The 27,281-nt window shown below is 43.3% G+C and overlaps 1 protein-coding gene and 1 pseudogene across 2 annotated transcripts in view; one reads left to right on the forward strand and one right to left on the reverse strand.

The window, feature by feature from the left end:
* The window catches only part of AK7 (adenylate kinase 7), a 59,867-nt gene extending 34,933 nt beyond the window's left edge, over positions 1 to 24,934 (reverse strand). For both annotated transcript variants that reach the window (XM_060097900.1, XM_060097899.1), the window contains exons 1-4: positions 24,750 to 24,934; positions 21,303 to 21,491; positions 16,081 to 16,189; positions 3,162 to 3,256 (exon numbers count right to left, since the gene is read on the reverse strand). In XM_060097900.1, coding sequence (XP_059953883.1) covers positions 3,162 to 3,256; positions 16,081 to 16,189; positions 21,303 to 21,491; positions 24,750 to 24,854 — 498 coding nt within the window. In that variant the 5' untranslated portion in view covers positions 24,855 to 24,934. The remainder of the gene's footprint in view (positions 1 to 3,161; positions 3,257 to 16,080; positions 16,190 to 21,302; positions 21,492 to 24,749) is intronic.
* On the forward strand, positions 18,155 to 18,502 carry LOC132489120 (large ribosomal subunit protein P1-like; annotated as a pseudogene).
* Positions 24,935 to 27,281: the final 2,347 nt, after the last annotated feature.

The raw sequence follows: 27,281 nt of genomic DNA on the forward strand, positions 1-27,281 counted from the left end.
CAATCACATCACACTGGTATAAGTTAAATAACCAGCCCAAAGCATCTGAGTCCAGGGCTTACACGAAATTAATCAGAGAGGCAGAAGAAACACAAGGATGAGGACCCTGAGGTAGAACAGTCATTGCAGATTTGAGAAATGGGAAGAAGGGCTGGAATGACTGGAGCCAAGCTGGGGATTCATAGAGGAGGAGGTAGGTAATGCCAGGGGACTTCCCTGGTGGTGCAGTGTTTAAGACTCCACGCTCCCAATGCAGGGGGCCTGGGTTCGATCCCTGGTCAGGGAACTAGATTCCGCATGCCACAACTAAATATCCCACGTGCCGCAACTGAGACCCAGCACAGCCAAATAAATAAATAAATATTTAAAATAAAGACCTTTAAAAAAAAAAAGGGTAGGCAATGCCAGGTTGCCAGGGTTTGTGGACCATGTGAAGGAGTTTAGATTCATTCTAGGAGCATAGAAGGGTCTTAAGCAGGACTCTAACACAGTGTGAATTATATTATATTTTATTTATTTATTTGGCTGCGTTGGGTCTTTCTCTAGTTGTGGTGAGCGGGGGTTACTCTTCGCTGCAGTGCATGGGCTTCTCACTGTGGTGGCTTCTCCCATTGTGGAGCATGGCCTCCAGGCTTGTGGGCTTCAGCAGTTGCGGTGTGTGGGCTCAGTAGTTGCAGCATGAGGGCTCTAGGGAGTGGGGGTTTCAGTAGTTGTGGCGCACGGGCCTAGTCGCTCCATGGCATGTGGGATCTGCCCGGACCAGGGAAAGAACCCGTGTCCCCTGGTTTGGCAGGCAGACTCTTAACCACTGCGCCACCAGGGAAATCCCTGAATTATATTTTAACAAAATCAGTTAAGCTGTTTTTTGGAGATTGGACTGGAAGGAGGCAATGGCTCATTTGAATTAATTAGGATTTTTTCCCCCTGGAGCTGGGGATAGAGACTTCCTTCCCTGGGTCTCGTGGGCAGCGTGGACACCTGAACAAATCAGGACTCTGATGGGAAGACAAGAGGATGGCTGTTTGACTGGAAAACAGCAGCATCTACCCCAATCTAGTATTCACGTTTCTCTTTTGAGTTGCATTACGAAGTCATGACTTTTCACAAGCTCAGCTGATTTCAGTGAACCATAAAGCATCAGTCAGGGTCCTCGCATGAAAGAAATAGCACACTCAACACGGGTAATTTGAGGGTTTAATAATAGGACTATTTACAAAGATGTGAGCAGGTATAGGGAAATCACATACCCTGGAGTCAGTAACAGGGTGCTCAGTACCACTCCAAGGTCCCAGAGTATAGAGGGTGCAAGTGATAATTAGGACCTGGGGGTGAGCAGCGTGGAGAGGGCTGCCTGGCAGGAGCAGTGACTTTGGTTGAAGGGCTCAGCCGGCCAGTAGCAACTGGGCAGAAAGGAGTTGGAGGGATAATACCGTGACCTCAGTCTTCTCATTTTCCCCATCCTTCACTGGCGCTTCCCACTGGCCAAACCCAATGGGAAGCAGAGGGCAAGGTTGCTTGCTGATCTAGACTGCGAGGTCAGGGCTGGGTGATCATCCCTGCCTCTAGAAGTGGGTACATGATCCCAGGTCTGGCCAATCAGAGCTCTACATTTCCCTGGCCACAGTGACTGGTTTAGGGTTTGGCCTGTGACCTAAGACCTGGAAAAACAGCATATTCCAGGGCTGGGTTGGGATATGGTCAAAATGGAAAAGACAATTGAAGTTCTAGGGATGTAAGCCTGGGAGCTCCTGGGGGCCAGAAGGAGGGGACAGCTTACCTGAGAATGAAGCCTACTCAGAGAGGAAAAGAAGCAGGTAAATCGAGAAAAAGAGTAGGTTAGTTCTGAGAACACTTTTTAAGCCTCTAGATCCAGCTGTGCCTGAAGTCCATTATTGGACTTACCAGTCATATGAGTCAATAAATCCCCATTTTGCTTAAGTCAGTACAAGTTAGTTTATAACTGAAGGAGTGATGATGATCTATCAGGCCAGCAAAATGATCAGCCAGTCAAATGACCAATGGTTGTTTTGTAGCAGACACTTTACTAGACTCTTTGAGGGATAGAACTTCAACAGGAATAAAGTGACTGGCCTGCTTCCTGAGATGATAGCAACCAAATGGAGTAGGTGAGAGAGCTTTATAAGAAAAGGACAGGAAACCTCTGGTCCCTGCCCTCAAAGACCTCCCAGTCGACTGAGGGAGAGATAATTAAACAAACAAATGGCCTTTGACGCAATAAGTATGATAAATCCCTAAATATTTCCTTGTTATAAATAATGTATTCCATTGAGTCTATTCCATTGTGCATTTTTTCCCACATTTTAACATCTCTGAAATTAGAATGTGTCTTGTCATCAATGGTTTATCACAATGTACCCAGCCAAGAAGCATCCGTGCTGTCCTCGCTGGAGCCTGGGTCACCTTCGGGTCACCTTGAGCACATCCTGTCATCCTTAAACTGAGTTAGGTACTATGCATGTTGGTCTAATTGCCTTTTACGATATCTTTAAAAAGATTATAGTGTGACTCAGCACTGAGAGGAAAAGGTAGTTCATAGGCACAGAGGCACTGGGGCAGAGACGCAAATGGAAATCTGGTCTCAGGGGAGAAAATAAGCAATACTAGAAGAATGACCCTGAATCCATATTTTTTTGCAAAATAATAACCATGAGCTTTATAGGAAACTACCTAGAGATAAACGACATGACTCAGGTTTCATACTAAGTTATTGTGTGAAAAGACAGAATGCAGGTGTGATTCAGAGAAACTGGACTGAGTTTGAAGAAGTTTGGGGAATACTATCACCACCGTATTTTGCTTATATTTTTCCTTTTAATGTATGCACAGGAATGTATATGACAAAGATATAGGTCTAAATAAGTCTAAAAGAGAGGGCTTTCAATACATTTAAAATAAAAAGTGATAAGCATTGTTATACTTGACTAGGCGGCATTTCCTTTTTTTTTCTTAGGGGCATGCAAAACAATGTGGCCCCTTAGAATGGAGCGTTCTTTGAGCCCGTGAACTCTGCAGAGTGCTTATTACGGGGTAGGGTTCAGGAGTGTAAGAATACACCATCCACTGCAGAAAATTCTCGCGTGCAGATTACAAGGAATCGGGGGTGAAATGTTGCATAAAAGAAAAGCCAGCACACTACTTACTGGGTCCAGGGGTTTGGACCGCGCCCAGGTCATCACCGTGGACACTAAAATAAACACCTTCCGCTTTTCGAAATGGCTGATTTCTTCATTCAGGGCTGTAGGGCCAAAAAGCGGAGCAGTTACTTAGATCCATTTAGAACGTGTTTTAAAATCATGTGTACCTTTAATTACCAGCGAGACCTGAAGTGACTCCTCTTTCAAGAAGTGGCTTTACACCAGGGGGGCATCCCCTCTGATGCTTCACTGCGCCCTCCCCATCTTTGTCCCTGGCTGCCCCCGTCCAGCCACCCGACCTCTTCTGAGCCCAGCTCAAATCTTCAGTCCCTTCCTATTTCCTGGCCTGCAGCGCTGTGCTTTCACTTTTGGGGAGGGCTTGTGATACTGATAATAGCTGACACGGATGGGAACAGTTCATGGGCTTTATGGAATTCCCACCATCAGGGGATAGATACTCTCATCTCTGTTTCTACCTTCTAAGGGAGCTGAGGCACAGTTTGCCCAGGATCACGGAGGGAGGTGGTGGTATAGAGTCCGATCCAGGAAGCCTGGTTGCCCGGCCTGTGGTCTCCCCACTATGTTCCCCCTCCAGCTGCATGGAGAATGGAGTGGGAGGCCCCAGACCAGAAAGCAAGGCCCTCTTTTTTTTTTTTTAACCATTTAAAAAAATTAAAGTATAGCTAACTTGCAATGTTGTGTTAGCTTCAGGTGTACAGAAAAGTGATTCAGTTATATCTATCTATATCTATATCTAATATATTCTTTTTCAGATTCTTTTCCATTATAGGTTATTACAAGACCTCGAATATAGTTCCCTGTGCCGTACAGTAAATCCTTGTTCTTTATCTAGTTTATATATAGTAGTGTATATATGTTAATCCCAAACTCCTAATTTATCTCCTTACCTTCCCCCGTCTGGTAACCGTAAGTTTGTTTTCTATGTCTGTGAGCCTATTTCCAGTTTGTAAATAAGTTCATTTACATGATTTTTTCCATTCCACATATAAGTGATATCATGTGATATTTGTGTGTCTCTGTCTGACTTACTTCACTTAGTATGATCACCTCTAGGTCCATCCATGTTGCTGCAAATGGCATGATTTCATTCTTTTTTATGGGCAAGGCCCTCTCATGATTTCACATAAAGCAGTGCTATTTAGCTTAAGCGCTTGCAGAAGGAAGTAATTCCCTCCCCCTCCACTCGCCCTGGCTGGGGGAGAGCATCTTATGCGTTGGGGGCTGTGGGCTGTGTGTGGAGGGAGGGCTTTGGGAACACCCCGATGCTTGATTATGAACCATTGGTAGAGATGGGACTTTAGAATAGTGGTGGCCTGGACCTGGGAGTGTTTGGTTTCCAAAGAGTTTGTCATTCCCCAGGAGGGTTCCCCACACATTTAAGCATTGAATCTCCTTGAATACTTTCTGGCATGTGATTCCACTAAAATAGTTTTCATAATGTATAATTTTCCAGGAAAAAAAATAACTAAAATGAGATATAGTTAAATTGTCAGAGGATATAAGCGACACAGTAGTCATGGTAAATTTTAGTCTCATGAGCTGATTTCTCGAACAACAAGGAAAACAATAAAATACTGATATCCTGAATCTAATAAACTCATGGATTCCAACCATAAGGTGAGAAAGTATTATTGAATTAAGTCTAGGAACACTATGTCCACAGACCTACTAGAGAATAGACTTGAGGATACGGGGAGGGGGAAGGGTAAGCTGGGACAAAGTGAGAGAGTGGCATGGACATATATACACTACCAAACGTAAAATCGACAGCTAGTGGGAAGCAGCCACGTAGCACAGGAAGATCAGCTCGGTGCTTTGTGACCACCTAGAGGAGTGGGATAGGGAGGGTGGGAGGGAGGGAGACTCAAGAAGGAAGAGATATGGGGATATGTGTATACGTATAGCTGGTTCACTTTGTTATAAAGCAGAAACTAACACAACATTGCAAAGCAATTATACTCCAATAAAAATGTTTTTTTTTAAAAAAAAGACACTATGTCCACTTATTAATCCCAATCAAATGTTAACTTTAGTTTCTATTTTTATTCTATTAACAAAAATCGCCTCTTCAATTTAATTTTGTTCTTTTACCCTTCCTGCTCTGCTGTGCCTCAGATTGGCCTATTTTGTGAATGCTTGGCACACTTAGAGGTCTTCTAACTGGGTTATCCTTTTTTATTTGTGATCATTTTAATGGGTCTAAAATGATGTGCTTGTTCACTTGTGAACGAGCAGCACATCTTATCCATATATACAAATGTTTTCTTGCATTTCTTATACTTCATTTCTTTCTCCAGTTTTGCCTTCCTTTGATAGTATCTGTGAAAGGCAAGGTAGAAGAATTATTTTATATTAAAATATTTGAAAATAGTTCAATAAAACATCATTAAGAAGCAATACATATCCACTGGAAAAACAAAAACAGAAAACTCCCCAAATCTCAGAAAGTACATGAGGTAAAGTGAGAAAGTTCCCTCTACTATTCTCTCTATAGCCCCACCCACCCCATGTCCTCCTACTCACCCAGTCCCCCATGACTGACCAAGGGCTATACTTTCTTACAGACACAAACACTTTGTATCTCAAAAAAGAGGTAACACATTTAAAAGTTTTTCACCAAATAGAGAATAAAACTGTCTTAATTATTTAAAGCTCTTTATTAGAATGAAGAAGGGAGCAATATAGAACATACTCTACATTTTAAAGCTCATGAAAGGAAATGCAGTATCAAAGTTTGAGAACTACTATGTTCCCTTGACGATTAGTGGGAGAAATCCTATTAGGTGCTGAAGCTCATCTGTCATAGCAGGAACTCAGTGGTTAATGTCTAAAGTTCATAATCAGTGGACATCAGTGCAGGCGTTTTTGTGTATTAAAAGGAACAAGTGGGTTAAATGAGGTTCCTTTTGAACAGTAGAGATGGGATGGAAAAGAAATGCAGGGAATTGTTGCTTTTTATTCTAAATCCTACTGTGCTTTTTAACTTTCAAAACATGTCCAGGTTTTATTTCAGAAAAAAAATTAAAATGTAAAGAAAATTGTGAGTATACATTATACAGAAAAAAAATCAATTTCCAAAGACCGGCACAAAATAAGAACTCAATAAACATTAGGTCTGATTATTATTTTAGGTGGTGAAATTATCTTAGAAAGTGCAATTACACATCATCTGTAAATATTTGCAAAGGGATAAAAACGTGGAGAGCAGGCGTTTAAAAAGCTCTGTTCCAAAAGATGACACATTGTTCATGTTATTGATTTGTCTCTTACTGAACGAAACTTAGGCCCACAGGGATAAATGAGAAATCAAACATTCTAAGCTCCTGAGGACTCCAGCACATCCACAGAGAGTACTTTTTCATCATGATTTCTCTGAATATGGTACAGACATTACTGAGGCTTTATTCCATTTCTCTGAACATGAGCCAAAATATAGCTTTGCTATTGGTCTTATTCAGGGGTTGGCAATGTACCGCCTGTTTTTGTAAATAAAGTTTTATTGGCACCCAGCCCATTCATTTACATATTGTCTATAGTTGCATTCTTGCTACAACAGCAGAGGAGTTGGCTTGAAAAGCTAAACATATTTACTATCTGGCCTTTAACAGAAAAAGTTTGCAGACGCCTGAACTAATCTGCCAAAACCCAACATATTGAAGTGTAAAAAATACTGCAAAGTAAGGTGCTTGTGTCTTTTTGGTTGTCCTCCTAGCCTAGAATCGCAATTCAAATAAGCTGATTTGCTCTCTCCTTTGATCCGGATTTAATAAGGAGATGAATCACAAAGCACCAAATTGCTAAACATCATCTTGTCCCTTAGGGTTCATTACCTTTTTCAAAGCATTTAAAATATGACAGTGTTCTCTGTGACCCCTTCCTGACCCTTGCTATTGGGGAACACTTGTTGAACTGAATCAAATCCTCACAGTTAGAAATAATTCCTTTTCTCCTGGGGTTTCCCTGGTGGCGCAGTGGTTAAGAATCCGCCTGCCAATGCAGGGGACACGGGCTCGAGCCCTGGTCTGGGAAGATCCCACATGCTGCAGAGCGACTAAGCCTGTGCGTCGCAACTACTGAACCTGAGCTCTAGAGCCTGCAGGTCACAACTACTGAGGCTGCACGCCACAACTACTGAAGCCTGCGCGCCTAGAGCCCGTGCTCTGCAACAAGAGAAGCCACTGAAATGAGAAGCCCGCGCACCGCAATGAAGAGCAGCCCCCACTCTCTGTAACTAGAGAAAAGCCCCCGTGTAGCATCAAAGACCCAACACAGCCAAAAATAAAATTTTTTTTTATTTTTTTTTTTTTTTATTTTACAAATTTAATCAGTTATACATATACATATGTTCCCATATCCCCTCCCTTTTGCGTCTCCCTCCCACCCTCCCTATCCCACCCCTCCAGGCGGTCACAAAGAACCGAGCTGATCTCCCTGTGCTATGCGGCTGCTTCCCACTAGCTCTCTACCTTACATTTGGTAGTGTATATATGTCCATGCCGCTCTTTCACTTTGTCACAGCTTACCCTTCCCCCTCCCCATATCCTCAAGTCCATGCTCTAGTAGGTCTGTGTCTTTATTCCTGTCTTACCCCTATGTTCTTCATGACACTTTTTTCTTAAATTCCATATATATGTGTCAGCATACAGTATTTGTCTTTCTCTTTCTGACTTACTTCACTCTGTATGACAGACTCTAGGTCCATCCACCTCATTACAAATAGCTCAATTTCATTTCTTTTTATGGCTGAGTAATATTCCATTGTATATATGTGCCACATCTTCTTTATCCATTCATCCGATGATGGACACTTAGGTTGTTTCCATCTCCGGGCTATTGTAAATAGGGCTGCTATGAACATTTTGGTACATGTCTCTTTTTGAATTATGGTTTTCTCAGGGTATATGCCCAGTAGTGGGATTGCTGGGTCATATGGTAGTTCTATTTGTAGTTTTTTAAGGAACCTCCATACTGTTCTCCATAGTGGCTGTACCAATTCACATTCCCACCAGCAGTGCAAGAGTGTTCCCTTTTTTCCACACCCTCTCCAGCATTTATTGTTTCTAGATTTTTTGATGATGGCCATTCTGACTGGTGTGAGATGATATCTCATTGTAGTTTTGATTTGCATTTCTCTAATGAGTAAAGATGTTGAGCATCCTTTCATGTGTTTGTTGGCTGTCTGTATATCTTCTGTGGAGAAATGTCTATTTAGGTCTTCTGCCCATTTTTGGATTGGGTTGTTTGTTTTTTTGCTATTGAGCTGCATGAGCTGCTTATAAATTTTGGAGATTAATCCTTTGTCAGTTGCTTCATTAGCAAATATTTTCTCCCATTCTGAGGGTTGTCTTTTGGTCTTGTTTATGGTTTCCTTTGCTGTGCAAAAGCTTTGAAGTTTCATTAGGTCCCATGTGTTTATTTTTGTCTTTATTTCCATTTCTCTAGGAGATGGGTCAAAAAGGATCTTGCTGTGATTTATGTCATAGAGTGTTCTGCCTATGTTTTCCTCTAGGAGTTTGATAGTGTCTGGCCTTACATTTAGGTCTTTAATCCATTTTGAGCTTATTTTTGTGTATGGTGTTAGGGAGTGATCTAATCTCATACTTTTACATGTCCCTGTCCAGTTTTCCCAGCACCACTTATTGAAGAGACTGTCCTTTCTCCACTGTACATTCCTGCCTCCTTTATCAAAGATAAGGTGACCATATGTCCGTGGGTTTATCTCTGGGCTTTCTATCCTGTTCCATTGATCTATCTTTCTGTTTTTGTGCCAGTACCATACTGTCTTGATTACTGTAGCTTTGTAGTATAGTCTGAAGTCAGGGAGCCTGATTCCTCCAGCTCCATTTTTCGTTCTCAAGATTGCTTTGGCTATTCGGGGTCTTTTGTGTTTCCATACAAATTGTGAAATTTTTTGTTCTAGTTCTGTGAAAAATGCCATTGGTAGTTTGATAGGTATTGCATTGAATCTGTAGATTGCTTTGGGTAGTAGAGTCATTTTCACAATGTTGATTCTTCCAATCCAAGAACATGGTACATCTCTCCATCTGTTTGTATCATCTTTAATTTCTTTCATCAGTGTCTTATAATTTTCTGCATACAGGTCTTTTGTCTCCTTAGGTAGGTTTATTCCTAGATATTTTATTCTTTTTGTTGCAATGGTAAATGGGAGTGTTTCCTTGATTTCACTTTCAGATTTTTCATCATTACTATATAGGAATGCCAGAGATTTCTGTGCATTAATTTTGTATCCTGCAACTTTACCAAATTCATTGATTAGCTCTAGTAGTTTTCTGGTAGCATCTTTAGGATTCTCTATGTATAGTATCATGTCATCTGCAAACAGTGACAGCTTTACTTCTTCTTTTCCCATTTGGATTCCTTTTATTTCCTTTTCTTCTCTGATTGCTGTGGCTAAAACTTCCAAAACTAGGTTGAATAAGAGTGGTGAGAGTGGGCAACCTTGTCTTGTTCCTGATCTTAGTGGAAATGGTTTCAGTTTTTCACCATTGAGGACGATGCTGGCTGTGGGTTTGTCATATATGGCCTTTATTATGTTGAGGAAAGTTCCCTCTATGCCTACTTTCTGCAGGGTTTTTATCATAAATGGGTGTTGAATTTTGTCAAAAGCTTTCTCTGCATCTATTGAGATGATCATATGGTTTTTCTCCTTCAACTTGTTAATATGGTGTATCACATTGATTGATTTGCGTATATTGAAGAATCCTTGCATTCCTGGAATAAACCCCACTTGATCATGGTGTATGATCCTTTTAATGTGCTGTTGGATTCTGTTTGCTAGTATTTTGTTGAGGATTTTTGCATCTATGTTCATCAGTGATATTGGCCTGTAGTTTTCTTTCTTTGTGACATCCTTGTCTGGTTTTGGTATCAAGGTGATGGTGGCCTCGTAGAATGAGTTTGGGAGTGTTCCTCCCTCTGCTATATTTTGGAAGAGTTTGAGAAGGATAGGTGTTAGCTCTTCTCTAAATGCTTGATAGAATTCGCCTGTGAAGCCATCTGGTCCTGGGCTTTTGTTTGTTGGAAGATTTTTAATCACAGTTTCAATTTCAGTGCTTATGATTGGTCTATTCATATTTTCTATTTCTTCCTGAGTCAGTCTTGGCAGGTTGTGCATTTCTAAGAATTTGTCCATTTCTTCCAGGTTGTCCATTTTATTGGCATAGAGTTGCTTATAGTAATCTCTCATGATCTTTTGTATTTCTGCAGTGTCAGATGTTACTTCTCCTTTTTCATTTCTAATTCTATTGATTTGAGTCTTCTCCCTTTTTTTCTTGATGAGTCTGGCTAATGGTTTATCAATTTTGTTTATCTTCTCAAAGAACCAGCTTTTAGTTTTATTGATCTTTGCTATTGTTTCCTTCATTTCTTTTTCATTTATTTCTGATCTGATTTTTATGATTTCTTTCCTTCTGCTAACTTTGGGATGTTTTTGTTCTTCTTTCTCTAATTGCTTTAGGTGCAAGGTTAGGTTGTTTATTCAAGATATTTCCTGTTTCTTAAGGTGGGATTGTATTGCCATAAACTTCCCTCTTAGAACTGCTTTTGCTGCGTCCCATAGGTTTTGGGTCGTCGTGTCTCCATTGTCATTTGTTTCTAGGTATTTTTTAATTTCCTCTTTGATTTCTTCAGTGATCACTTCATTATTAAGTAGTGTATTGTTTAGCCTCCATGTGTTTGTATGTTTTACAGCTCTTTTCCTGTAATTGATATCTAGTCTCATAGCATTGTGGTCGGAAAAGATACTTGATACAATTTCAATTTTCTTAAATTTACCAAGGCTTGATTTGTGACCCAAGATATGATCTATCCTGGAGAATGTTCCATGAGCACTTGAGAAAAATGTGTATTCTGTTGTTTTTGGATGGAATGTCCTATAAATATCAATTAAGTCCATCTTGTTTAATGTATCATTTAAAGCTTGTGTTTCCTTGTTTATTTTCATTTTGGATGACCTGTCCATTGGTGAAAGTGGGGTGTTAAAGTCCCCTACTATGATTGTGTTACTGTCGATTTCTCCTTTTATGGCTGTTAATATTTCCCTTATGTATTGAGGTGCTCCTATATTTGGTGCATAAATATTTACAATTGTTATATCTTCTTCTTGGATTGATCCCTTGATCATTATGTAGTGTCCTTCTTTGTCTCTTCTAGTAGTCTTTATTTTAAAGTCTATTTTGTCTGATATGAGAATTGCTACTCCAGCTTTCTTTTGGTTTCCATTTGCATGGAATATCTTTTTCCATCCCCTTACTTTCAGTCTGTATGTGTCTCTAGGTCTGAAGTGGGTCTCTTGTAGACAGCATATATATGGGTCTTGTTTTTGTATCCATTCAGCCAGTCTGTGTCTTTTGGTGGGAGCATTTAGTCCATTTACATTTAAGGTAATTATTGATATGTATGTTCCTATTCCCATTTTCTTAATTGTTTTGGGTTCGTTATTGTAGTTCTTTTCCTTCTGTTGTGTTTCTTGCCTAGAGAAGTTCCTTTAGCATTTGTTGTAAAGCTGGTTTTGTGGTGCTGAACTCTCTCAGCTTTTGCTTGTCTGTAAAGGTTTTAATTTCTCCATCAAATCTGAATGAGATCCTTGCTGGGTAGAGTAATCTTGGTTGCAGGTTTTTCTCCTTCATCACTTTAAGTATGTCCTGCCACTCCCTTCTGGCTTGTAGAGTTTCTGCTGAGAGATCAGCTGTTATCCTGATGGGGATTCCCTTGTGTGTTATTTGTTGTTTTTGCCTTGCTGCTTTTAATATGATTTCTTTGTGTTTAATTTTTGACAGTTTGATTAATATGTGTCTTGGTGTATTTCTCCTTGGATTTATTCTGTATGGGACTCTCTGTGCCTCCTGGACTTGATTAACTATTTCCTTTCCCATATTAGGGAAGTTTTCAACTATAATCTCTTCAAATATTTTCTCAGTCCCTTTCTTTTTCTCTTCTTCTTCTGGAACCCCTATAATTCGAATGTCGGTGCGTTTAATGTTGTCCCAGAGGTCTCTGAGACTGTCCTCTGTTCTTTTCATTCTTTTTTCTTTATTTTGCTGTGCAGCAGTTATTTCCACTATTTTATCTTCCACCTCACTTATCCGTTCTTCTGCCTCAGTTATTCTGCTATTGATCCCATCTAGAGTATTTTTTATTTCATTTATTGTGTTTTTAATCGATGCTTGATTCGTCTTTAGTTCTTCTAGGTCCTTGTTAACTGTTTCTTGCATTTTGTCTATTCTATTTCCAAGATTTTGGATCATCTTTACCATCATTATTCTGAATTCTTTTTCAGATAGACTGCCTATTACCTCTTCATTTGTTAGGTCTGGTGGGTTTTTATCTTGCTCCTTCTCCTGCTGTGTGTTTTTCTGTCTTCTCATTTTGCTTATGTTACTGTGTTTGGGGTCTCCTTTTTGCAGGCTGCAGGTTCGTAGTTCCCGTTGTTTTTGGTGTCTGTCCCCAGTGGCTAAGGTTGGTTTAGTGGGTTGTGTAGGCTTCTTGGTGGAGGGGACTACTGCCTGTGTTCTGGTGGATGAGGCTGGATCTTGTCTTTCTGGTGGGCAGGTCCACGTCTGGTGGTGTGTTTTGAGGTGTTTGCGGACTTTTTATGATTTGAGGCAGCCTCTCTGCTAATCGGTGGCGTTGTGCTCCTGTCTTGCTAGTTGTTTGGCATAGGGTGTCCAGCACTGTAGCTTGCTGGTCGTTGAGTGAAGCTGGGTGCTAGTGTTGAGATGGAGATCTCTGGAAGATTTTCGCCGTTTGATATTATGTGGAGCTGGGAGGTCTCTTGTGGACCAGTGTCCTGAAGTTGGCTCTCCCACCTCAGAGGCACAGCACTGACTCCTGGCTCCTCAATTTGGGATGATTTGTTGTCTATTCATGTATTCCACAGATGCAGGGTACATGAAGTTGATTGTGGAGCTTTAATCCGCTGCTTCTGAGGCTGCTGGGAGAGGTTTCCCTTTCTCTGTTCTCACAGCTCCTGGGTCTCAGCTTTGGATTTGGCCCCGCCTCTGCGTGTAGGTCGCCGGAGGGCGTCTGTTCTTCGCTCAGACAGGACAGGGTTAAAGGAGCAGCCTCTTCGGGGACTCTGGCTCACTCAGGCCGGGCGGGAGGGAGGGGCACGGAGTCTCTGTAATATTTTTGAAATGATGAAATGTGTGATCCAGAGACTTGAAGTATTTCAATACTTGTGTATAGGAATTTTCTTCCATGAACTTCTCCGGAGGGATCGAATCAGCGCATGTCCCCCGCCGGCTGCCCCGGGGCCGCAGTGCCGCCGCGCCGGGTCTGTGCTTGGTCAGTTCGGCCGGCCCCCACCCCACCTGCCAGCTGCAGCAGCTGCTCCCGCCGCTCCCTTAAAAAAATTTTAAAAATAAAAAAGAAATAATTCCTCTCCTCCTAAAGTCACATCCATCTTGTGATAGCTTTTGTGTCAACATGCCATTCTCTGCCCTGCATGAAAGTTTCTCCTGTGTCCCTTAGCTCTCTTGTGGGCCTACAAGAGCCTTGAGGGTATCATTTTTTAAAAATTTGTCTTTGTATCTTCCCAATACGTTCCACCCCACCTCCTTAAGCCATGCCTGTGGAATGAATAAAGGTTGAATTTTGAAAGTTAATGTTTCATTTCTTTTAATGATTAAAAATATTCTATTCTTCAGACACATAAATCAATGGAACAGAATAGAGAGCCCAGAAATAAACCCATGCACTTATGGTCAGTTAATCTATGACAAAGGAGGCAAGAAAAGATAGTCTCTTCAATAAATGGTGCTGGGAAAACTGGACAGCTACATGTAAAAGACTGAAATTAGAACATTCTCTGACATCATATACAAAAATAAACTCAAAATGGTTAAAGACCTAAATGTAAGACCAGAAACCATAAAACTCCTAGAGGAAAACATAGGCAGAACACCCATTGACATAAATTGTAGCAATATTTGTTTGGATCTCTCTCCTAAAGCAAAGGAAATAAAAGCAAAAATAAACAAATGGGACCTAATTAAATGTAAAAGCTCTTGCACAACAAAGGAAAGCACTGACAAAATGAAAAGACAACCTACTGAACGGGAGAAAATATTGGCAAATGATATAAATGATAAGGGGTTAATATCCAACATATATAAACAGCTCATACAACCCAACATCAAAAAAACAAACGACCCAGATTAAAAAATGGGCAGAAGAACTGAGTAGACATCTTTCCAAAGAAGACATACTGATGGCCAACAGGCACATGAAAAGATGCTCAACATGGCTAATCATCAGGGAAAGGCAAATCAAAACCACAGAGATACCACCTCACAATTGTCAGAATGGCCATCATCAACAAGACAACAAATAAAGTGTTGGCGAAGATGTGGGGAAAAAGGAACCCTCATGCACTGTTGGTGAGAATGAACCTTGGTGCAGCCATTGTGGAAAACAGTATGGCAGTTTCTCAAAAAAACAAAAACAGAACTACCATATGACCCAGGAACTCCACTCTTGGATCTATATCTAAAAAAACGAAAACACTAATTCCAAAAGATACATGTACCCCAGTGTTCCTAGCAGCGTTATTTATAATTGGCAAGATATGGAAGCAACCTAAGGTCCATCAACAGATGAATGGATACAGAAAAATTGGTGAATATATATACAATGGAATACTACTCAGCTATAAAAAAAGAATGAAATTTTGCCATTTGCAGCAACATGGATGGACATATTATGCCAAGTAAAATAAGTCAGACAGAGAAGGGCAAATACTGTATGATATTACTTATATGTGGAATCTAAAAAATACAACAAACTAATGACTATAACAAAAAAGAAGCAGACTCACAGATATAGAGAACAAGCTAGTGGTTACCAGTGGGGAGAGGGAAGGGGGAGGGGCTTTATGCGGTAGAGGATTAAGAGGTACAAACTATTAGGTATAAAATAAGCTACAAGGATATGATGTACAACACAGGGAACAGGCAGTATTTTATAACAACTATAAATGGAGTATAACCTTTAAACATTTTGAATCACTGTATTGTACACCTATAACTTATAATATCATACATTAACTATATTTCAATTTAAAAAATTCTATTCTTCGGAAGCTCCTGTTGCTAAATTAATTAAACAAGGAAGCCATTAGATTGAGGTGGTCCTAATAGCTTAGCAGCCTAAATAAACAAACCCAAACCTAAGAACAGCCAATCACAGTCAACTAGGCTCTCCCAAATAAGGGAAACACTTAAGTTACAGCCAGTCAAATAACTGCTTTTCTCAATAAAAGTCTTGTCCCTAGCTGCTGTTGGTGGAGCTCCTAACCACTTCCAACATGAATCAGATTGTTTTCTGTTGTTATTTTTTTTAATCCACGTCACGTGCCTTGCAGGGATCTTAGTTCCCGGACCATGGATAGAACCCAGGTCCTCCGCTGTGAAAAGCTCAGAGTCCTAACCACTGGACCGCCAGGGAATTCCCAATATGAATTGATTTTTGTTCACATAAACTCTTCTTTTTTATATATATAATAAGAAACACTGTCAAATGCAGTAAACATCAACTTTATTTTTATGTATTTATTTATTTTGGCCACCCTGCACATTATGTGGGAGGTGGGATCTTATTTCCCCAACCAGGGATGGAACCGGTGCCCCCCTCACTGGAAGCACAAAGTCCTAACCACTGGACTGCCAGGGAAGTCCCTCACAAAAACTCTTAAATATTTTCATATGCCTCCGTTTATCTTTTAATGCTATCCACAGGCATATCCACTCATCTGATTTTACTTCCTGTTTTAGGTGAATTTCAGATCAGTTTCTTCCACGGTCCTAATTTGCCTAGTGCTCCTGAGATGACTCTTAGGTAAAGTAAAAAGTCCCGTCCCTGGAGATCAAGGGTACATCTCACTGACCAGACACTGCCCAGATGGCTTCCTCTACTTGCTGGGGGTTCTCAGTGATGTTATAAATGATGACATCACACTCCAGCAGGTGCATGAGAAGGTCTTCTCGAGAGATAGCCTGAAAAAGAAAGTTGACAGTCATTTGTTGCAAGAAGCCAACAAAGTAACCTTAATATTTAGATGGGAATGACAATTTCCAAATGAATATGTTGCCTGGATAGTCCCACAGGAAACACTCGCGGAAGGATTTTTTTATTTAAAATGAAATTTTGGCTCTCTTCTGTGTGTAGTTTTCAAGTAACAAAATTTATGTAAATAGCCTGGAACAGATGAATAAGAAAATTGCATAATGATCGTAGGTACTATTTCTGCATGCTGTTTAAACGCCGATTCAGGAGGAAAGAATTAGAACACACTGGAAGAAAATGTGTGAGGCATTTAAAACAAACTCAAGCTCTATGCAAGTTTCTTTGAGCAACTATAGATCATGAATCACTCAGAAGTGCTGATAAGTGATTAATGTGGATTATTTCAGAATCCTCAAAATGGAATTAATCTGGTCTCATTCGAGATGTAAGGTACCTTATTACAGTTGACAGCAGGGAGTATTTAAAAAAAACAGAAACTTTTAATGGTTAAAAATACCAAGTTCTTATATGAGATGAAAGTAACTTTGGTGGTCATTGTGTCCAAAGGAAACCACACACACTTAGTAAATCATGATTGGAATGATTGAGGATGAAACAGGCACGTTTTCAAGAGAATGGACATCCTGACCAGATATTTAGTGACCATGATTGTGCATTCATTTGTTCCCCCAATAAATATTGGTGGGCCCTGATTTTCACCCCAAGGGGAAAGGCAAAATAAATAATGTATGATTGTTGATACTACAGATTAGCGTGTGTGTGTGTGTGTTGTTGTTGGCAAAATTTTAACAAATAACTAGGGTCTAATGTGGAGGAGGGTGCAACTAAGCACATATGAAGCCTTTGTACAAATTAGAAAAAGGAAACCTGCTCTTGGTGGAAAAATTATAAGGCACCCAGTCTGGGACACACTGTAGCCAGCAGAACACATCACTTTGGAGCCCCTACTCATGCCCATGGCTGGGCATCCTTGTGCAGTGTGCAACCTGTACAGCCCTACAGGGCAGCCCCCAATGTAGAAAGGGCTATCATAGAAGTACATTTGAGGTTTGATGGACTAGGTGAAGTATGGGACTATGGCTCGTAGGAGTTGACATTTGAGCTGGGCTGAGAGGGTGAATACAAGCTCACTCGGCAGAGCCTGGGAAGTTCACGGACTAGCAGGCCATTTGCTGAGCCAGGCAAAGGCACCTTTGACAACCTGGACCAGCCTAATGCTCTTCCATCCTCCACACTCTCTCACCTTTCATGCCACTCTTGTTTCTTCCCCTTGGCCACCCAGAGCCCAAGCTCTAGCTGTACCGATGCTTTCTATTCCAAAGCACACCATACACTTTCCCAGGTGCCCCCTTGTGTGTCATTTCCTTGTCCCTTTATCTGCTTGGAAAGCTCTATTCAGCCCTGGAGGTTCAGCCTCAGTCCCAGCATCACCAGTAGACCCCAAGCTCCCAAAGGAGGGCCAGCTGTGCAGAATCTCCAGATCAGAGGAGTTTAGGGGGTCTTGCTCCGTGTGGCAGGGAGGAGTCTGAAGCTCCATTTGCCTGGCTCTATAGATACGACTGAGAATTCATACTGCCCTTTTCAGAGTCCTCTGGACGCGGCTGTGCGCACACCTCTGTCATCATGTCACTGTCCTGCTCTGGAGCCACTAGTTGACACTGCAGGGTCCCTTGCTAGGCTGTGAGCTCCGTGTTTATCTGTGGGTCTTCAAAGTGCTCAATACTCCTTCACTGAATCAAATTCAGGTATAAAGAGTGATCAGTGATGGAGATCTGAAGCAACGCAAATAGCCAGGAGAATGGAAAGGAGGCGGTCTTTCGAGAGCGATTAAAGACACGGGTTGAGGTCTCCCTTTCTTCAGCTGCCGCTAAGGTGCTCCGTCCTTCCGAGGAAGCTAAGGCCGCGTTGGGGCGAGGCCCTCACTTCATCTGTCCAGCAGCCCCTGCCTAGCACTGGCCCCGCACCATGGCCTCCGTCTCAGAGCTCGCCTGCATCTACTCGGCCCTCGTCCCGCATGACGATGAGGTGACGGTCACAGAGGACAAGATCTATGCTCTCATGAAAGCAGCCAGTGTAAACGTTGAACCTTTCTGGCCAGGATTGTTTGCAAAGGTTTTGGCCAAGGTCAGCACACAGGGAGCCTCATCGGCAGTGCAGGGGCTGGTGGAGCTGCCCCAGCAGGAGGTCCTGCCTCCTCCACCACTGCTGCCCCCGCTGAGGAGAAGAAAGTAGATGCAAAGAAAGAAGAATCTGAAGAGTCTGATGATGACAGGTTTGACTAAACGTCTTTAGTAACATGTTCAATAAGAAGCCGAGCTCTTTAATTTGAGGTCAGCAAGGAGGCACTCTGTGCTCTGGAAAAAACTGGCAGAACGGGACTTCAGACAGACATTTTCCGGAGAAATTTTTATGAACCCAATATTGTGCGTCTTCTCATACCTAGAAAAGCACCAAAGTCATGACTTGAGAGATCTGCTCCTTGTGACCAGCGCCGACTTTTGCTGAGACGTGTACTTGGTGGCACGTGGCCCCGTCACCAAAACCATATGCATCCTGAATCCCCACACCCCAAGCTCTTTGGAGCAGTTCCTCAGAGCTCTCTGAGAGGCTGTCTCCCAGGCTATAGTCTTCAGGAAACCCCAAATAAAACTGAACCCACAGCACTCGCAGTGTGTGTATGTGTGCGTGTGTGTGTGTGTGTATGTGTGTGTGTGTGTGTGTGTGTGTTTTCCAGCCTATAGTGGGAAGCCAAGAGCCCACAGCAATACCAGGCTTGCAGCTGTGATGGGGGCAAGTGCATGACGAATGGTATAAAGGACACTCTTGGTTGTCTACAAACATCCATCTCCTTTTCTTCTTTCCCAACAGAACCCCAATTTTGTTCAGATACGCCCCTTCTCAGCCTGTGGGAAATTAACTCCACCTTCTAGCTTAAGGAATGGGCCTTACTGATCTCAGGGTAAGTGATTGGTTCAGGAATCAGCAAGTGACTCAACTCAAGACACTGAGATTCAAGGAGATACCTGTGGGGTGCTGCTGGAATGTCCATCCTCCTTTTGCTGAGAACTTCTGGAAGTTCTCTTCATCAGAGTGTTGCTGCGTTTGTGTGCAAAGCCCTGGAATGTTGCCAGCTTGTTGCCAACCTGAGGATGAAGTCACCCCCAGAGGAAGACAGAGCCCAGGAAAGGGCAGGAAAAGGAGCTGCAGCCCCTGGATCATGCCAGGCCTGAAGCAGGTGCTTCCTTGAGACCACCAGCCACATAAGCTGATGAATTCCTTATTGGTTACCGATTTGCACTGCCTTTTTTTTTTTTTTTTTTTTTATTACTTGCAGCCCCAAACAGCCTAAACTGGTAACAGACAGCAAGGCCCTTAATACAAATTAGGGCAGAGTAGTTTTTGTTTGTTTGTTTGTTTTTTGCAGTACGCGGGCCTCTCACTGTTGTGGCCTCTCCCGTTGCGGAGCACAGGCTCCAGACGCGCAGGCTCAGCGGCCATGGATCACGGGCCCAGCCGCTCCGCGGCATGTGGAGACCAGACCGGGGCGCGAACCCGTGTCCCCTGCATCGGCAGGTGGACTCTCAACCACTGCGCCACCAGGGAAGCCCCAGGGCAGAGTAGTTTTGTAGAGGAGTGTGAGAGACTTCATCCTGGGTAAATTGATATAGAAGTGCTGCAGGACATCTGGGGGAGTGGACTAGGAAGCGGTTGGATGTGCAGTTTGGTCAACAGGGCTGGAGAAGGATTTGAAAGGCCTTGGCTTGTACAGGGGAGCTGAAGCTATAGGACTGAATAAGATTTAGAACGGATGCCTATTAGGAGAAGGGAGGGAGCTTTGAGAAAAACTGCATTTAAAGGGAAGGAGTGGATGCATAAGGGCAGTCTGCCAGCTGCCGCTGCTGGGAAGCAGGGAAGAGAGGCCCTTGGTAATGAGGGGCTGGCTGGTGACAATGGCCAGGGCATCTCCTGTGAAGGGGTAGGGGCTGGAGAGTGCAGGAGTGAGGCCTGCAAAGGTGGCTGAGCCCTCTCTCAGGTTCAGTGGTGGCAGGGGCCAGGGGCAGAGAAAGAGGCAGGGAGGCCAAAGTAAGAGTGTGTGTGTGTGTTTCCAGCGAGAAGGATGTGAGCATACGTAGTAGAGGTGGAAAGAAAGAAGCCAGTGGCGAGTGAAGATCCAGAAGAGGGTAAAAGGGGGTAAGTGGTGAAGAAAGTTCCCAAAGATAGTAGGAGGGACTCATTCATTCATTGACGAATACTTACTGAGGACCAGTGCTGTCCGTCACCGTGCAAGGACACACATGAGAAAAAATGGGGTGCTGTCTCTACTCTCAAGGAACAGATTGTAATAGTGTGACCCACAATAGACAGATAATAACAACGGAGTAAGAAAAGTGTAAGAATCTAGGCAGGTAGAGAGCTCAGAATCTAAACTGGGAGTGGGGAATCATGGAGGGCTTCCTGGAGGAGAAGACAACCCGAGTTAAATCGTGAGGGATGGGTAGGGCTGGTTGGGGGAGGGAAGACGGAAGGCTACTCCAGGGTACAGCATGTGCAAAGCCGTCTCCTAGGACCTAGAGGGCTGCAGGCAGGGTGACGGGAGGAATTAGGCTGGGAGGGTCACCCTACTTGCAGGTATTTAAGTCCTTGGATGAGGACTGTGTAGACTTTGTCATGTGAAGGCAGCAGTATTTCTCAGTAAGACAGCCATATAACGGTGTTATCAAAGGAGATGTCTCTTTCACAGATTGCGCCGGCCATGGCCCAGAGCCACGTGGGGGTGATGCAGGGCAGAATACACTTTAAATACAGGGCAGAGAACTTTATGAGTCTGAAAGTCCAAATGAGATCCATACTTTCTAAGAATATCTCGTTTAAGTTCTTTGCGGCAGGCAAGACTTGAAAGTGGAGAGACAAGGGTGGTTCATTTCCATCACGGGAGGAAGACCTGCCCTCACCTCTCTCCTCAACTTCCCCACCGTCTCACGTTGGCAGGAGAGAGGAGACAAGGAGCAAACACTTTGGCAGGGCATCGGAGCAGGGGGTGGCTCTCCCCTTCACCCCTCTCAGCAGTCCCTCTGGACTTACATAGTAGGTCTCCACGGCAAAGTTGGGGCAGGGGGTTTCGAGCGAGGAAAGCGTGCCCACGATCTGGAACGTGCCTTCCTTCAGGTTGGCTGAGGAGGCTTCTGGCACCGCTGATTTATCTTCATCGTGCTCTTCCTCCTCTTCGGTAATTTCTTCAAGTGAAGCCCCGACGACAGAGTTAGAAAGAAACTGCAAGCAAACAGGAATTTCCTGAATACTAAGAACAACGGAGAGTAAGGCCAGTCAATGAATGATGATTCTAAAACCCGACCTTTACTGAAGGTTTGCTAGTGGTACCACCCATGTTTTGTACCCCGGTATCTCATTGAAATTGGTTTAATTCCCACAACGACACAGTGAAGTGTCTATTCACTATTATGACTCCCCATTTCATAGGCGAGGAACTCAGGCTCAGAGAGCTTAAAAGCTCGTTAAGGGTATTAGCCTTCCCTAGCATCAGGCAGAGCTGGGCTAGATTCACGATGGCTGTTTTGTCTAACAGATAGGTAGAAATGTAACGCGATCAGCTTAGGTAACTTAAATTTGCTAGTAGCCACATTAACAAAAGGAGAAAGAAACAGGTGAAGTTAACTTAGGTAAAGTTTAAATTTTTAAAAATTTAGGTAACTTTTTATTTAACTCAATATATCCAAAACATTATCAGTTTAACATGTCATCAATATAAACATTATTGAGATATTATATACTGTTTTCTTTTCCCATAGTAAGTGTTTGAAATTTGATGTGCATTTTACACTTACAATGCATCTCCATTTGGACTAGACACTTTTAAACGTTCCACAACCACATGGGACCAGTGGCTATGAATAATGAAATAGAATGAGGTTGGCAAAGTTTCTTTTTTTTGTTTTACAAAAGCTGTCTTTGCGAGTTGTTTATGCAATGTTCATGGGTTTCACATATAAATAGAAATAATTTTAATTTATATATTAGACATATAATTTATAGTTTAAACATGTGTAAATCATCATGACGATATCACCCCGTGGGAGTAAAAACACAACAGAATGCCCCACCCCCTTTATTTTGATAAAAAAACAGTCCAAGTTAATAGACAAGGTGTCAGGTTCAATCTCTTATTGGAATCTATTTTTCCCAAGTATGCCATATAAATTTTCATTTACCTCTCAAACACACATATTCAATTTTATTATCCCATTTCACAGATGAGGAGATTGAGGCCCAGCAATAAGTAATTTGGGGCTTCCCTGGTGGCGCAGTGGTTGAGAGTCCGCCTGCCGATGCAGGGGACACGGGTTCGTGCCCCGATCCCGGAGGATCCCACGTGCCGCGGAGCGGCTGGGCCCGCGAGCCATGGCCGCGGAGCCTGTGTGTCCGGAGCCTGTGCTCCGCAACGGGAGAGGCCGCAGCAGTGAGAGGCCCGCGTACAGCAAAAAAAAAAAAAAAAAAAAAAAAAATAAGTAATTTGCCCAAGATCGCATAGGCAGGGAGGGGTGAAGCTGGACCTTCTGATAATGACACCCACGGCTGCACAGGTGCCCCGCCCTGACACACTACCCAGAGACCCGGGGAGAAGGGGCTGTGGTGGCATTGCCCAGCTGGGCCTGAGGACAAGAGACATGGTTTCCATGTTTTTTTAGATGCTTTATATTTCTACTCCCATATTGCTTAGTGCAGACAATAGCAATTACTTGGAATTTTTTTTTTTTTTTTTCTTTTTGCGGTATGTGGGCCTCTCACTGCTGTGGCCTCTCCCGTCGCGGAGCACAGGCTCCGGATGCGCAGGCCCAGCGGCCATGGCTCACGGGCCCAGCCGCTCCGCGGCACATGGGATCCTCCCAGACCGGGGCACGAACCCGCATCCCCTGCATCGGCAGGCGGACTCCTAACCACTTGCGCCACCAGGGAGGCCCTATTACTTTGAATTTGAGAAAGTCAAGTCCTGGTTTGTTAAGGAATAACCAGAAATTCTGTTATTGATAAGCTTTGGAAAAAATCTCTCCCCACGAAAAGTTTTATTGTAAAAATATTATGTCGTAAAAAATAATCAGAGATCAAAAGGGGACAAAGTAAAAAGTTAAATTCTCTTCCCTCTCTCCCTCCTAATTTCAATCATGTCCCGTCCCTTTTAAAGTACTCCAATGGCTATCAATGGATTTAGAACATAAACCAAATTCCTGACCAAAGCCCCACAAGATCTGGGCCTTTGGGCTTGACTCTGCTTTGCTAATTTACACAATAAATATCGATGAACTGCTGACCACGTGTGAGGCACTGTTTAGTTGCTGAGCTGGGCCACATTTTGACTTTCACAGGTCCTTTCCTCCAAAAGTATATTAAAAATGATATTTTATGACTGTATATCTATAATGACACACTATCTTTGACTCTAAAATTTGATTTGCTTCCTTCCTATTTTAAGAGAAATTATAACATTTGTGCGGGCCCCAAAGCCACATGGGTCCTGGGCACGGTGCCTGCTGTCCCCTGGAGCCCCTGGTTCACTGCAGCCTCTCACCACTCTGTCCTCTGCAACCTTTGCCTTTGCCATGCCCTCTGGGAACTATTTCCTCGGGCTGGACCTTCATCTTGTGTGTGTCAGATTAAATGTCACCTTTCAAGAGAGCTCTTTCATGCAACTCTATTTAAAGCAGCTGCGCTCTTCCCCCAGTTCACCTCTTCTATTCTCTTTCCTTCAGAGTACTTATCACCTATTGAAATATCTTGTTTATTCTAGTAATTATTTATTGTCTGTCTCCTTCCAGAGGGGCAGGGTCTTCAAGGGTCAAAACCTTTTTTGGTCTTATTTACTGTCCCAGCCTTTTAGTAGGAGCTCATGAATGAGTGACTCCCATCCTCCAGAGGTGATAACGGTTAAGTGTCTTGTGTATCCTTTGAGACGTTTTCTGTATTTAGGTTGTCTATCTATCTATCTATCTATCTATCTATCTATCTATCTATCTATCTTCTCTATATTTGTATCTATCTTTTTGAAAGACACAAGTAAGTTCATACTACTCCTGTCTTTTTTTATGCTGTGTTATTGCATTTAGTTTTGGACTTCTTTTTCCGTCAGTTGCCTGATTCAGACGAGTTGGCGGGAAGGGAAAGAGAACCCGGTTAGGAAGTCGGAGACCTGGCCCTATGTCCAGGACCTGCCCCCAACTCGCTAAGTGATCTTGGGCAAGCCCCCTTCTGCCTCGAAGCCTGTTTCCTCTTATTAACAGGGGAGGAACCCCGGCTGGAATGGAGATCTCCAAACACCTAGGCTTCCAGGTGGGGCGCTTGTCTAGCCTGGGTGCAGACTGGGGAGCAGGGGCCATTGGCCGTTCCCAGGACGAGGGAGGGTCCCTTAGGGGAGGCCCTGATAGCGCCCGGTGGTGCAGGCCCTCGCTGGGTTCCGGGGCTGGGGCGGGGGACTGGCAGTTGGGGGCTGGGGTTCTGCTGTGACCCACCGCCGCTCACCTTCCCGATGTTTCTGCTGCTGTATGAGTCCAGCAGGTTTATAAACACCCTCTGGATCCGGATAACTTTCTTCGTCCGGGTAGCAACTTCCTCTTCTTCAGCCATGGTGGGAGCCTCGCTGGTTGCTAAGGGGAAAGCGTCCCTTTGGTTGCCAAGGAGATGGAGCCGCGGCCCTAGGACCGCGGGGCCAGGCGGCCCTCCGGGGTTGGGGCTAGGGCGCGGGGCGGGGCGTTTCCGGGGCGGAGGGCGGGGCCTCCGGTTTCCTGCGCCAGGCTGGCTCTCCCTGCCCTGGGAGCCAGGCAGGCCTGCGTCCCCGCCCGAGCCCCACTCTCCCCTGCTTCACGCCGGGGGCCCTCGGGCAGGGCGCGCCCTCCGTCCCTTTCCTCTCATTCGGTAACTCCGGAAACACGTCCCAGTGTCCACCTGACACGGAGCACTAAAAATACTGATGAATCTGATGAAAAGGTAAAACCCGCAAGCCTAGGCTTCTCCTGAAATGTTGGAGTGAATGAACGTGCCCCTGTGGGGCGGTCTGACCAGGAGGGCGTGACATAATCCTCTACTGCAGAGAAGGGCTGTTGCCATGGCGTTTTGGGGTCATGGTGTGGCCCTTACTGCTGCCAGTCGCTGCTTGGTCCACTGGGCTCAACTGGTTTAGCAGTTCCGGGGCTGGGATGGGAGTGCCTAGCAGCCATTTGTGCTGGGGATTCACCCCCATTCACAAAGGGATAGAATTTAGACTTTGCCCTTTCCAAATCAGGTTAGACACGCAGTTGCCGAGATAAACCGACAAATTAAAAGATGCCATTCGATTTGTCTTATCACAGAAGCACAAAGGTCATGGTGGACTATATATATATATATCCTGTTATCTTAGAATAGTAAATATTTTTGTGCTTTAAACATTAACTTGTTGAATGTAAATATTTAACACATGGATTGACTGTGTAACTTTTTTTTTTTTTTTTAATACTGATTGCCTTAGAAATTGGAGATGGCCAGGGAGCTCCAGACAGCCTGGAGGTTCTGGGCACTCAGGCATTTGGGAGACTAGGCTTTGACTTCCAGCTCTGCAGCCATTTGTGGGAGACTGGGGCCAACCTTTTAACCTTACCCAAGCTGTTAAATTGGCTGTAAAACAGGGGTGAAACCACCAACCTAACAGGGCGGTCAGGATTAAACAGGATATATGAAAGCACCTTCTGAAGTGGTCTCCAAAAGTGAAATTGCTTTTTTTCTGCAACGCTGAAGCACACTTCTACCAATGGGAGTTTTTCATTCCTTTTTACGTCCCCACCCCGACTCCCTTTCCTTTTATACATATGTCTCATTGAAACTTCTGTTTTGATAAAATAACACTTTGAAATTTTGCAGACTTAATTGGGGAACAGCTTGCTCACAGCAACATTCTTTTTTTAGTATCAACAAGAAAGTGCTGTCAATTTAAATGTAAAAATAAGTAAGACCAGTACAAAACTTGATGGAATAAATACTCTTCAGCATTCTTTCAAAAGGTCTATTAGATCAAATATTCTAGAGTTCACTAGTTGCCTCATTTCCAGATTTTCAGTTTGACCCTATTGACATGCAGTTAAGCAGGTAAGTACTTTTATTCAACTGTAACTCATTTTTGTTTCATTCTTGCTTACATTACTGATAACATGTAAATGAGCTAGTTACAAGGGGATGGCTTCCAGAGAATTTTATATCATATTGGTAGGTTAGGAAAGGAGATTCTATTGGTCAATTCTATTATGCCAATTAAGGAATCTTTCTTCTCCTGTTATTCCTTTCCTATTTAAATTTTTTTTTTATATTTTAGTTTTTATTGAAGTATAGTTTACAATGCTGTGCTAGTTTCAGGTGTACAGCAGAGTGATTCAGTTACATATATAGGTTACTATGAGATATTGAGTATAGTTCCCTGTTCCTCTTTCAAAAATCAGCTTTCATGTAACCACAAAGTTCAGGGGATGCTTTTATTGACACATATGGGGATGGTTGGTGGAGTCAGAAGACTTGGGTTCTGACTGTACCCTCCTGCTCAAAGGTGGGCTGCTGAGCAAGTGCCACAACCTGTCCAAGTCTCAGCTGGACATGTCACACACAAAATGAAGGGGTAAAAGGCAGAGTTCTTAAGTCAACGAGGCACGTATCAGAATCTGTTTTCCTACCCTGTTCCCCCTTAACAATCAAACCACACATTTCGTGTTTTTGAACACTGGCGAGAGAATAGTGCTGTGATGGGAGAAGCGAATGAATGCTCAGTACCCCAGGAGCTGCTGATTAGCTGTGTGGGATGTGTAATGATTGATTCTGGACCTGGAGGAAAGGTGGGAAGTGTCATTGTGGGAAATGAGGTGTGCATCCTCTTCATAATCATACTGCCGCTTCAAGGACCCTGGGAGCAGGCACAGCTCAGCACAGATTGGTGCTTTTGCTAGAAAGGGATGTTCTTCAGCTGGTTTGAACACCGTTATCTATTATTGCATTTCCCTTCTCTAATTAGTATAGAAAAGCTAATGTAGAAAA

The sequence above is a fragment of the Mesoplodon densirostris genome, chromosome 4 (genome assembly GCF_025265405.1).
Source record: "Mesoplodon densirostris isolate mMesDen1 chromosome 4, mMesDen1 primary haplotype, whole genome shotgun sequence".
Classification (NCBI taxonomy): Eukaryota; Metazoa; Chordata; class Mammalia; order Artiodactyla; family Ziphiidae; genus Mesoplodon; species Mesoplodon densirostris.